Source organism: Podospora pseudocomata, chromosome 3 (assembly GCF_035222375.1).
Source record: "Podospora pseudocomata strain CBS 415.72m chromosome 3, whole genome shotgun sequence".
Classification (NCBI taxonomy): domain Eukaryota; kingdom Fungi; phylum Ascomycota; class Sordariomycetes; order Sordariales; family Podosporaceae; genus Podospora; species Podospora pseudocomata.
The window spans coordinates 3,978,987-3,991,557 of record NC_085887.1 but is presented as its reverse complement, the minus strand read 5'-3'; the positions used below and the strand labels follow the sequence as shown (position 1 = coordinate 3,991,557).

The 12,571-nt window shown below is 50.2% G+C and overlaps 6 protein-coding genes across 6 annotated transcripts; 3 read left to right on the top strand and 3 right to left on the bottom strand.

Moving 5' to 3' along the window:
- Positions 1-206: 206 nt before the first annotated feature.
- On the top strand, positions 207-587 carry QC762_0060240 (uncharacterized protein; the record flags this gene model as incomplete). The annotated part of the gene is made up of 2 exons (XM_062883589.1): positions 207-292; positions 365-587. The coding sequence occupies 2 exons, from the start codon at positions 207-209 to the stop codon at positions 585-587; spliced, it is 309 nt and encodes a 102-aa protein (XP_062745399.1).
- Positions 588-1,538: 951 nt separating this feature from the next.
- Positions 1,539-2,985, bottom strand: QC762_310850 (uncharacterized protein; the record flags this gene model as incomplete). Its single annotated transcript, XM_062889383.1, has 5 exons — positions 1,539-2,013; positions 2,080-2,260; positions 2,360-2,743; positions 2,799-2,875; positions 2,927-2,985. 5 exons carry the CDS (start codon positions 2,983-2,985, stop codon positions 1,539-1,541), a joined length of 1,176 nt encoding a protein of 391 aa, XP_062745398.1.
- Positions 2,986-4,351: 1,366 nt separating this feature from the next.
- Positions 4,352-4,869, top strand: QC762_310860 (uncharacterized protein; the record flags this gene model as incomplete). Its single annotated transcript, XM_062889384.1, has 2 exons — positions 4,352-4,618; positions 4,681-4,869. 2 exons carry the CDS (start codon positions 4,352-4,354, stop codon positions 4,867-4,869), a joined length of 456 nt encoding a protein of 151 aa, XP_062745397.1.
- Positions 4,870-6,665: 1,796 nt separating this feature from the next.
- QC762_310870 (uncharacterized protein) lies at positions 6,666-8,617 on the top strand (the record flags this gene model as incomplete). Its single annotated transcript, XM_062889385.1, is given in 3 exon segments — positions 6,666-7,014; positions 7,094-8,076; positions 8,088-8,617. 3 exon segments carry the CDS (start codon positions 6,803-6,805, stop codon positions 8,615-8,617), a joined length of 1,725 nt encoding a protein of 574 aa, XP_062745396.1. The 5' UTR covers positions 6,666-6,802.
- Positions 8,618-8,872: 255 nt separating this feature from the next.
- On the bottom strand, positions 8,873-10,803 carry FGR2 (Filamentous Growth Regulator; the record flags this gene model as incomplete). The annotated part of the gene is made up of 4 exons (XM_062889386.1): positions 8,873-9,945; positions 9,998-10,413; positions 10,479-10,540; positions 10,591-10,803. The coding sequence occupies 4 exons, from the start codon at positions 10,801-10,803 to the stop codon at positions 9,026-9,028; spliced, it is 1,611 nt and encodes a 536-aa protein (XP_062745395.1). The 3' UTR covers positions 8,873-9,025.
- A 636-nt stretch (positions 10,804-11,439) lies between these two features.
- Positions 11,440-11,982, bottom strand: QC762_310890 (uncharacterized protein; the record flags this gene model as incomplete). The annotated part of the gene is made up of 1 exon (XM_062889387.1): positions 11,440-11,982. One exon carries the CDS (start codon positions 11,980-11,982, stop codon positions 11,440-11,442), a length of 543 nt encoding a protein of 180 aa, XP_062745394.1.
- Positions 11,983-12,571: the final 589 nt, after the last annotated feature.

Sequence of the window (12,571 nt, the reverse complement as noted above, 5' to 3'; positions counted from 1 at the left end):
AATGGAATAGTGATCAGAGGCTTCAAACTTCCCAAGAAGGCATCATTGCCTCAAGCGGCTTGAGGTGCTGAGCATTCCGAAAGTCGGGCAAATACCTATATAATACATCGACTCGCCAGCTTTTGTCCGTCTTTCTAACTCTCTCCATCAACACTCTCATCAATCTTGTCTCCTCAGCCTTTCACAATCAACTCACCCTTGCCAACATGGTCAGCGCCAAGTACCTCCTCCTCGCAGCTGCCAGCTGCCTCACCGTGGCCGCCAACGGCAGCGTCTGGTGGCACACTTGCGGGTAAGTGCCATCCTTTGGCTCTCGAGAGTCACAGTACTGACAATTGCTCAGCAACTGCAAGTGCCCCCACAGTGGTTCTCACGAAGACTTCCGCGGCGTCAGCCCTTGCATCAAGCTCGGCAGCTCCTTCCGTTCGGTCGGGCTGACCCGCGACGGCAACAAGTCAACCACTTGCAGCATTTATTCCGACGACAACTGCAGAGACGAGAAGCAGAGCGTGGGCGCCAGTGGCTCGTACTCTTGCACGGCCTTCAACCAGAACTCGGGCAGCATGAGGTGCTACTTCAATGTTTGAGTGAATTGTGGCTATTCCAACATGGAGCTATGTGGATAAAGTACCTGTCCAGGGAGAGTGCTGGATTGTGAGACGAAGAGTTATGGAAGAATAGATACCTAGTTAGTGCCAGGTGTGGAGCAGGCAGGTTGGTTGCTGTCAGGGCCTTGCCCTGCCCACAGGTTAGATATTTTGTTCTTCAGGGTCGCAAACACAAGTTTTCGACAAGATCATTACCTTGTGTTCAGCAAAACCCCGAATCAAGGGTGAGGGGCAGAGAGAGACAAGATTCATGGGACGGTCGAGGGATCAAGAAACGCAGAGGCAAATTTATTCCACCTATGAGAACGAAAAAAAAAAACACCCTTCAGAGACGCTAAGAGTTGACGTCCTCGGAGATATAGGCATAGTTCCACCTACTCTACTATTTCGTCCCAGTTTCATGAAGCTCTTTGAAGGGTTCATGTCCAACAACCTCGATTGGAAAGGGGTCGGTCTCTATGATATATCTTGGGTATGGCACGCTTGTTGCTTGCTCAGGTGCTTGCCTACTCTTTAAGCACTCGTAACCTGACCCAGAGTGCCGGTTTGCACCAGAGAGTATGCATCTCTGAGTCGCGATGCCAGTCCAGAGACGTATTCACCAATTCCAGATCATACTTCCAGAGCACTTTGGCCAGCGCTGTTCGCATCTCCATGTGCCCAAGGCTAAAAGATGTTTGTTAGCATTGTCAGCATAATAGGTACCTAAGGTATGTGAGGTTGTTGCGTACTTTCTTCCCATGCAAGCACGAGTGCCTAGTGAGAATGGCTGGATGGAAGATAAGTCGTCAGTCAATTCATTTTGTCTTCGGTTTTCAATCACCAAGGTAGGTAGCTAGCTCACTTGAGACGCTTCTCGTATATCTCCTTGGTGCTCGTCAAGCCACCTGTCAGGTTTAAAAGCCTGAGGATCCTTGAAATTTGCCGAGCTCAAGCTTGCCGCAACTGGATGGGTGTAAACAACGACCTGATATTATTATGCTTAGTGCTTTTCCCCTCAACGACAGGATATACACTGACCCCAGCTGACAGAAAATGTCCGTCGACCGTGTCGCCTCCATCCGGCACCACACGGGGCAGACCAAGCGGTACTGGGGGGTACATTCTGAGCCCCTCGAGAATAACAGCGTCCAGATATGGCAAGCCAATCGTTGACCTGAAACATATCTCACTATATGTCTTGAAACTGCCTCGGATCTCCTTTTGAAGCTTGAGCATGACCTGGGGAGTTCGCAGCAAATAGTACATGATGGCTGACAAGGCAGTGCCCGTGGTCTCGCTTCCAGCCAGGGCAAAGTCAGAAGCGTGCGCTGCTAGCTGTAGGTCCGACACCTGGGCAGAATCCCGCTTCTGTAGGATGTGCGTCATGAAGTCTTTGCGCGAAAGCTCATCGCGGTGGATTCGTCTGTCTTGAACATCAGTCTTCACAGGCGCCGCAGCTTTGTGTTTTCTTTCACGGAGCATGACTCACCTGTTGATCATATCAATGGCAAAATTCTCATTTTTCTTTGTGTCCTCGGTGAGTTCCCAGATTTTCTTCTGCAGCAGCCCCTGAGCAAGCCAGGCGAGTGTCGGGAAGCGCTTCAAGGTGTCGGCCAGGGCTCCTTGATTCAGAGCTCCGAGATGGGTGGCGATCCAGGGATGTTCAACACCTAGTTACATGCCGTGTCATGAGCAGAAACAGCAACATTTGATCAACCGAAAAAAGAAAAAAAAAAGACAAAAAAAGCCTGACATACCAGTCTCAACACCTTTGAAGTTCTCCCCAAACGCCAGTTCGCCAATAATGTCGAACGTCATAATCTCGAAACTCTTCCCCATCTCAAACCCCTCTTTGCGCGACCCCTTTTTGAGCAAGCTTTCGACCCAAATATCCATGGTTCGCGCAATAATATCTTCTTGCTCCGCGAGCGACCGATCAGAAAACGCATGCGACAGATAGCGGCGCATCTGCACGTGGGCGTCGACATTGCGTTCGCTGACAATGGAACCGACGCCCCGGCTGGCAAAACTTCCCCCGTCGTAGAAGGCACTTTTGACGAAAGTCTTGTGGCCCGGTCTGGAACCGTATATGTCTTTCCATGATTGGGCCGTGTTAAAGGACAGGTCATTTGGGGCTGTTCGCACCACCGGGCCTAGGGATTTTGGGGTTAGATGGTGGGTGTAGAACGAGGATTGATCTCACTGTACCGTAACGATTATGAAGTTCAAGAATTTTGTATGGTTGGCGTCCTCCTAGAAACCACAAGCAATGGGGAATCTGCTGGCTGTATCAGTTATTTCCCAGGGACATTGAAGAAGGTTACTGGGTGACACACGTCACTAATGGCGCAGTACAAGGGACCAGGGAACTTGGAAAGGGGATGGAAGTAGACATTGTAGATTGCCCTGGTGACGATGAGTGTTAGGACCTGTGTTTGTATTGTCAGAACTTTAAGCACCTCCCGGTATGGGAAGCAAGGAATACTAACACCAAGGATGAAGATGGTGGCCAGACCCGATAAAAGCTGGGATGGCAGGCGCTCCACCAACGTGCCCGCGCCGATGAGAGTGATGGACTCCATTCTGAGGGTTGAGTAAGGTGCCTATGCCGTGCTCTACCAGCAGGTAAGCGGAGGGTGTTGTGATGCAAAGATTTGGAGCGCACAAAGCGGTCTGTGACTGTATACAAATCAGGCATGAGTTGGGTGATATCGCAGAACTTGGGGAGATAGCTATCTACTAGGTACCTTAATATGGGCTCCCAAATCTTAGGATCATACTTTCAGTCCACAGCATTGGCGTGGTGAAGTTGCACTATTTTTGTGCAACACCAAAATAGTAGCTGCATCGCATTACATCAAAAGATCTCGCAAATATTGGCAACCTGACCATGTTTGGCATTCTACTCGGACTTGTTTTGGATTATAACTGGACAGCTCGGTACAACCACAAGAGGGCGCGATGATATCGTTCCCAGGAATTGCTCTGTGCAACCTATGTATTGATCTTGATTGCGTGGTTCCAGCTATCTGATCTTACATGCCTGACATTTATTGATTCGGACTCAAGATGATGCAAGCCCAGCTTATTCACTTGGAAGTTGGTGCAACAACAAGTCAAACGGTAAGGTAGTTTGCCGAAATACCAGGTAGTCATATCTTTTCCTTTGGCTGCAGAATGTTTAGTAATGAATTATGCTCCCATTTATAGGTAGGTAGGTAGTAATAAAACAGACGTCTGACCTGAAGTTCACGGGAAGCTACCTTATTGTCTCTCAAACTTTCAACCATTACCCCTGCTCTCCTGCTTACCTACCTACCTATCTTCGACGTCCAACAAGCATCATGAAAACCACCGGAATCCTCACCATCACAGCCTAGGCGCAACTGCCAGTCCCGGCTTCAAATGAACAGGAGCATGTGAACAAACTTGAAATCAATTCCTTTGTCGACAGTGGCATCCCAACCTTCAACTTCAAGGCCCTAGTCACCCCTTAGTGGACGTAGTAGCCAGAGAGGTAGACGACTACTTCCTCAAGCACTGGCCGTTTCCCGACGCGCGAAGCCGAAAAAGATTTGTCGGCGCCGGTTTCTCGCGCGTGACGTGCCTCTATTTCCCCATGGCGCTGGACGACCGGATCCATTTTGCCTGTCGGTTGTTGACAGTTTTGTTTCTCGTTGATGGCAGGTTCTCCTTTTCCAGGCCATTGGGCATTACCTAGCTAAAGATTACCTTGGATTAACTCAGATCTGCTCGAGCACATGTCCCTCGCCGAAAGGGAGGCCTACAACGCTCGTCTCATGCCTCTGATGCGCGGAGGGGACATACCGCGTGACCGCTCCATCCCGGTTGAGTACATCACATACGACTTGTGGGAAGGCATGCGGGCGCACGACCGTTGGATGGCGAACGACATCCTCGAGCCCGTCTTTGTCTTTATGCGTGCGCAGACAGACAAGGCACGCACCAAGCCGATGGGCCTGAAGGAGTACCTCGAATACCGGGAACGCGATATCGGGAAAGGGTATGTTTGCTTTCCAAGCATGAGCTAACATTTTTACTGATATTGACATCGCATTGGCATCATCAGACTCCTCGCGGCACTGATGCGCTTCAAAATGGGCTTGTCTATCCCTTACCGGACCTCGACCTCGCCCGCCCCGTCGACATGCACTGCTCGAAGCAGCTTTCAATCATCAACGACGTCTGGAGCTTCGAAAAGGAACTTCTCACCTCACAGACGGCACATGAAGAGAACATGGATCTAACCAGATGCTGACAACTTGACAACTTGATATTGATGTTGAGATCCAGCTTTCCAAGCCGCAAGTGGGGCATGATTGCAGCTGAGGACGCCGCGACTGTCGCAACAGGGGCTCGGAAGTTTTTCAGAAGTTTTACGCCAGTATTGCATGTGCGCATCGATCCGCAGTCACCCACCGACTCTTGAATGATCATAATTTTAGGATAAATCGGGTTTGAAGCTTGAACACTTTCCCTCGACGCGATGTCAATTGCAGAGAAAGCTTTCCATGCTTCAACACTGCCCCAGAAACTACATCGCTCATTCGAGTGACAGCACAAACATGCTGCAGCCAACATGTCGGGCAGAAAGTTTTACAACCACTTCAGCATGAATTTTCACCATCCCTCTGCTCAAGCATATCAGAACCCTAAGGTTTTGTCGTACCCTTTTTCACCAGGCTCTACCTTATATAGGGCCCCTTCCTCTCTCATTGCCCATCCCCAGTATTTCATCCCTTGGTCACGCTTGTCCTAAGCCTCTCTTACTGGCACCCGGAACTGGTCTTCACTAGCATCAACTCCCTATTACTTTGACCCCCAAACCTCGCAATCTTTCCTTCCAATTGTTCGTGACCGGGCAACACTTGGTCACTGCTAAACATCAACGCGTTTCAATATCATCTGGGTCAGTCATCACAATGCCTACAGCTCAGCCTCAGCCATTGGATATCCAACAGTCAAGCTATACAACAAATCCAGCCTCGGGATCAGACATCCACCACGGTGCAGCAGTCGACTTTCAGGTCATCTTAAACATCGTCGTCACTGCGGTGGGCATTCTCACTCTGGGTGTCGCTATTATTCAGCTCAGTATGACATACAAGCACCGGGAAGGTTCAATGAGAGCCAATTTGTTTTGAATTTTCAACAATGAATTTTCTTGCCTTCCGTACGTAGCTTACACTTTCATGCATTTCATTCCGCCTTGACGCGGACCCCCTTGTTATAGCATTGTAATATACCGACTGACAGACGCTAACATTTCTTACCAGTATGGGACAGTCTGCCTTACATGCCTAGGTATACTTGACACACAAGTTTGCAAGGTGCAAGGAATGGATGTTGAAGCATACCTTAGACAAAGGTCTACATTCGGGCCTAACTCAAGGCCGTGGTACTATCGATTTGCCTCAGGCCTCTATTCTTTCATATTGCCTTGGAATGCAGCTTAGATAGAAATCTGTTTCATCAGAAAGAGCGACACGTTATCTTGGTACAATGCTACATCCCTCGTTCCTGGCTAAGGTATCACTAAATACTAAACCCAGGATGTTATTTCGTCAAGCCAAGTTCATCCTCTAGAACTCACCCCCACAACCCCTACCCAAATAAGATTATCCTGCGAATCCCCCACTGTTGCTTGGCATTTGAGGTCAGAATAGCTAGGCCAAAAGAAGAGATTTGCAGCATAGGAGGCTTGATAAATAATTTTTTTTAAAAAAAAATAAACCAAAAAAACCGCCAGAATGCAACGCAAGAGAAGGGAACAATGGCCTTACCCATTGTCAAAACGACGAAGTTTAAAATATGTGACGAGGGATACTTCCTGGATACATAAAACTTCTGTCCCAGGTAGAACTTTTGTCCTGGCATCCTTACCACCCAACCAGATCGTCCTCCGCTGCCGAAAAGGCGCAGTGACCCGTGACGAGCAGCTTGGCGGTGTTTGCATGTTAAATGATCCGATGCAGCCGTCTTAAGCCACATAAAACTTTTCGGGGGATACTGCCAGGTCCAAAGAAAGAGATGCTCTTCACTTCCGATCGCTGACTGGAACTGCCACTCAAAAGCTCACGTCGATCAACAGCCAACTTTTGACCGTTTGAGTACCCGTTCCAACAGTTTATGGAGTCCTGAGATCTGGAAAAAGTTTTAACTGCCTGGGCAACGATTAGTTTGGGATAACGATGGAGGCAGACATGCTTCAGATAAACACCATGGCAAAGCCGTGCCAGAAGCCAAGAAAACTCGAAAAGCCAGGCTCTCGCCTTCCTCGGGCCTGCAAAGTTCCCGATGCAGAATGGACAAAGTTCAGGCGAATAATTGAGGATCTCTACGCAAGGACTGACCTTAAAACGGTGATGGCAACTATGACATCTGAACACGGTTTTGATGCAAGGTGTGTATTCCTTGCGGGATCCCATGCTTGCAACCATTAACGTATGGAGAGCAAGAAGAGTTACCTAACTTGAGTCTAGCAAACAACAGTACAAGATTCAGTTTGCGAAATGGGCTTTCAACAAGAACCGAAGAAGACCAGGGCCTCAACAAGGGCATATGCCACCATCATTACCATCACCGTCAATAGCTTGCTTACCAGCCCTACGTGAACCCTCACCATCATCGCAAACATCACCACCCTTGAATACGCCCTCATTGCCACTTGGACCGCCTGAAGCACAACAGTCACCATCTGCACCGCTACAACAGAAAATACCTACAGCAACATGGGCAGCGCCGATTGGCCACGTACAACCCATCCAGCCTCTAGAAGCTTCATTTCAAGTCAATGCGCCAGTACTCATGCGATCCAAAGCTCCACAGAATGGCACAGTCACACATAGTCCAGTCACCAAAAATGACGCCATAACTGCCACAAATTATGAGCTCTTATCACCATGGAGCTTCGATCAAGGAATCCACGATCTTGAACTTGATGCCACCGCATTTATGAGTCGCAATACCGGGTCGTCGAGCGCAACGACTCCTGATTATGACCCTGTCCACTACCCTATTCGAACCGGCTCCCTTCCTACCATCATGCTAATGGTGGACGACAACCCACAATGTGTGCGCGCGGTCACGAGAAGTGGGAAAAGTTGCGTTTATCTCGCTGCGGAATTTGGCCATCTCAACATTCTTGAATTTATGATTTGGTACAAGGTGGACCTTAACCTCGCCATTCCACGGGTCAGATGGTATCCCATCCATATAGCAGCGTTCAAAGGTCATACCGAGGTAGTAGACCTGTTATTGAAAAGGGCAGCAGAACCCGATGCCTGCACTGTTGATGGACGGACCCCCCTGTGGTTGGCTGCGCATCAGGGACATTACGAAATCGTCAAGCTACTTCTAGATGCCAAAACACCCATCGATATTGAAGCCAAATGTCAGGACAGGCGACCACTGCACCAAGCTGCACAGAACGGACACTCTCAGATCGTCCTGGCTCTTTTGGAACGTGGAGCACAGCTCGAACCTTCTGGATCCAAGGGCTTACACCGCTTTGTCTAGCCTCCGCAAATGGTCATCAAGAAGTAGTCCGGTCGCTCTTGGAGCAAGGTGCCAAGCTGGACACCAAACGCGATGATGGAAAAACACAACTGTTTACAGCTTCAGATAGGGGCCATTTTGGTGTAGTAAAGCTACTTCTACAACACGGGGCCAGTCCCCAAACGAACTGTGGGCCCCACGGGGCAACATCCCTTCACATTGCCTCGCAAAGAGGACATCAAGAGGTGGTGAAAATACTTCTCGAACATGGCGCTGGAGTTGACGCCAAGGGCAGTGATGATATTACACCGTTGATGCTAGCTTCCCAAAACGGCCATCAGGGTGTAGTGAGATTGCTGCTGCAACACGGCGCCAGTATTCTGGCTAAACGTACAAGCAGCGAGGCGACATCTCTTCACTTCGCTTCCCAGAACGGACACCACGAGGTAGTCCAGTTGCTTCAACAGTCTGCATCATCGGCAAACGAGAGCCTGGTTGGCTTGAATTGAAAGGTTCAGTGACGGGAGCATGCACAACGAAGTATCTCTTTACACATAACCACTTGAAATGGTGACTTGTGGACGCGGCTAGCAGTTTGAACTGGGGGGTTTTACTCTAAGGATGGTTTAAGTGACTGCAATCTCCCTATTGTTAGGGTGATGTCACTTTTATTAGCGGCTTAGACATTATCTATTTTGCAGGGTTTTTGTAGGGATACTTGGTGTGTGGTACCTATTTTTGTCTTCGACTCTCATGCATATGTTGTGAGCTCAGTCTATAGATCGGTATGTTCCAACCTTTATTAACCGACAACAGCACTACGATCGTATCACAAAACTACGGACCGGAAACTACTTCCATAATTGCCATGATTAATGTAATCTTCATTCTGATAAATCTTTTGCTTGCTTGTAGCGTCAAGAACTCCTCCGCCCATACGGCTCAAAAGGGAACAAAGCAGCCACCACACCCATTACCGCCAAGAGACCGACACAGATATAAATGGGCACAACCGTCGAAGTATCCGCGACGGTGGCAATGACAGCCGACAGTATGCCCATGATCCGGTTGCATGCCACCGCAATCCCGTTGCCCGTGGCCCTGTGTGCACTGGGAAGCACTTCTGGCGTATATGCATACAGCGTCCCATAGTAAACATTGAGACTGAAAGCAATGGCACAGGAGATTCCGACATCCTGGGCCGCCGTTCGCACCTGCGTGTACCCAACGAAAAAGCCCGCCGTCATGAGCCCTCCGATGAGCATGGTATATCGCCGACCGAGAAAGGAAAGGTTGCACAGCCAGCCGGCGAGCAAGGGACCAAAGATGGAGCTAAAGTTGGTGAGAGCATAGTTGCGCCAAATCTCAAACTGGGACAGGTCCAGCTTGGCTCCGCGAGCCTCGAGATAGCTTGGGAGAAAGACGTAAAACAGGGGGTATGCAAGACCCACCATTGCCCAGGACAGCCATATCATCACTGTCGAGACAGCAATCGTGTGTGTGGCAAACAAGCCTCTGAGATGGACCATGGTTTCCCCGATTGAGAAGCGGTTCTTGCTGTGAGTGCCAGTGACCAGACCACAGGCCCCTAGCTGGTTCAATGTCAGACTGCAGGGCCGGTTGTACTTCCCTGCAAGATACTGCAATGTCTCGACGACCTTGGCATCTTCCCCAGCGCCCAGGAGGTACTTTGGTGTCTCCTTCAGGCGAATAATTGTCAATCGGAGAATCGACAGCACCAATACTAGGGCGCCGCTTGTGAACATGACATATCTCCAGCCCATATTGTTGGCCATGGTGCATGTATCGACCGAGGCGCAATTCCATCTCGTCGGGACTGATAGCAAAAGATTAGCATCATTGCCTTCGATCATTGCAGGAATATGTACCCAGAAAGCCCCAAGCAATGAGACCTGTGATGGCCTGGCCCAGTCCCCACCACGCCGCCATCATTGTCAACATCCATTGTTTACTGCCAGGGAGATACTCCAGAAACACAGTGGTGTCCAAAACCAAGTTCCCTCCGCCACCAAACCCAATCAGTGACACAAAGAATCCCAGCGAAGCCCAACTTGGCATTCCTCCCGCAATAATGGCCGAGAGCGAGCAGATCAGGAGAGAAAGGTTGAATGCGTATCGCCGTCCAACGATATCTGCGCCAAATCCCCAGAACAGTGCCCCTATCAACATGCCAGAGTACACCGCGACCGTCAGGCCTTCTTGGTAACCTCGGTTTCCGAATTCTCGGTAGGCCGGGCCGGCAATGACAGACTGGAGGAGGAGGACCAAGGAATCGACTGCGTATCTGGCCCGTTAATTGTCAGCTACACTCTGCCCATGACTCCTCAGCAAGGGTAAAAGATGACGTACCCAAACCCGTTGAGGAAAAACAGCTTCGTATGGTATGGCGTCCAACCAATATCGTCGATAGCCTACCCACCTGATCAGCGTCCTTCCGACATCCTCTGCCACTCGAACCCACGTCATTGACCAAATGCATCTTCGAGTTCAGGGCCGGATCCAGATCCTGCAGCGCAAGGATATCCTCCCCTGAAACCTTGGAGCTCGACCTGCGCCATCTTGACCGCCTCATCAGCGGGCTTTTGCTGTTACCCATGGGGTCTCTGCTCTGTTCTTGACAGCTCTCGGCGCCCTTGCTGAACCAGCTCGAGGTGGGTGTGGGGGTCGACGTCATTGTTTGTATATTCAGCAATGGTGGTCTTTAAAATGCTTTATTTTTTTTTTATTCGTGCTCATCAAGGCTACAGTCTACTCTTTGGCAGTGGCAGGGATGGTGGTGTCGACGGGAGAAAAGACCGCACAGCGGAGTCGCGGGAGATCAGGGCCGAGACAAAATGGAAGTGGTGAGAAGTAGGAGCATTGTAGGAGCTTCAGGTTGAGTTGCGGTAGGACAGGCAAAAAGAATGGATGCCACCATCTTCCTGCATTGGTGGGGCTGCTTGCATGCATGCCTGGGAGGGAGGGTGCAACAACCAGGGCATCGCTTCCGGTAGCTTGGGCTTGCAATTGCAACAGAGGGATCGGCAGTCAACAGCCCCGTTGTCTGAAGTGTGGCTAGTCAATTGACAGCATGAAGCACGTTTCTCTCCCGTCACCCATGAGATGCAAGACACAACCATTCAGCTTGTCTTTCCAAATGTATCACAAGCATCAAGTGCAACACAACGCCGTAATGTGGACTGCATGGCCTCAATTCTCACTATAGTCTACCCATCCCTAGTCTTATACCAACAATCCCTCCTCATAGCAAATAATGACCGACGAGCAACACCATAACCAAATAATCTACCATACAACTCCTTTAAACCCCTCACCCCAGATGCTTGACCGGCAGCCGCAAATCAGGCACTACAACCTCCCCCTTCTCCACCTTCTTGTCCTCATACGCAGGCCACACCCCCATCTTCCTCTCCATGTCCACCACATACAACACCGTAAACCCATTCTCCACCCCAAACGCCGAACTCCACCCCGCCGACACTTCATACGGCCCACAAACCAATCCCTCGACATTGTTCTGGTTCGCAGGCACCTTGCGTTCGGGGTCAGAAAGGATCTTGACTATGCACGGCACAGGGGCGTAGACAGAGTCAGTGCTGATGGTAAACGTCCAGACGCATTCCAAGTTGTCAGGTTCGCACACGCGGCGGGCGCCTTGGATGGTCCAGACCTCTTCAATAGGCGGGGCAGCATTGGGGACGGCCACAACAGGAACAGGAGCTGCTTCGGGAGCAGCGGCTGGTTGGGCATCTGTAGTGGAATCGACCGGGAGGACTGCTGCTGGAGGGTCCACGGGAAAGGAGAGGCAAAGGGGTGCCAAAAACGCGAGGAGGACTGTGGTTTTGGTGTACATTCTCCCTGAGTGGATAGCTACTGCGATCGAAGTAAGTATCGTGGTCGGTCAGAGATAAATAGACAACGTTGTCGTGGGAATGAATGCCAAAGACAAAAAAAGACACAATGAAAGGATGCTTGATGTGGAATTCTTCTGTTGGGAAAACTTGTTGACTGATACTGTGTGTGAATGAAGAAGAGAAGAGAAGAGGGAGAAGAGCTGGCAGCGGAACCGTAACCGAGTTTTATCGTGCGCAGAGGCTGGCGAACACCTTCCATGACAAGCTTGCTGGCCGGGAACAATAGAGCGAAACTTGCGAATCACGGAAGGCATGTCTCGGACCCGAGATACGGTGTGCAGTTGCCCGTCAGACAAAGTGTCAGGCGAAACTGGGGACAGCCCTTCCCATGACTGCCTTGGCCAGCAGAGACAGTGTGGCAGAGCATCTCCGTCACACACCCATTGAGCCTTCTCGATGACAGGAAGATATATAATCAGGAAGGTGCGTGGCCGTCGCAAAACAAGGTGCCTCGGACCTCAGCTGACTGTTGAAGCTGTTTAGTACAGTGCTCTCAACCAGAATATGGATCAACAGATGGTTCTTCAA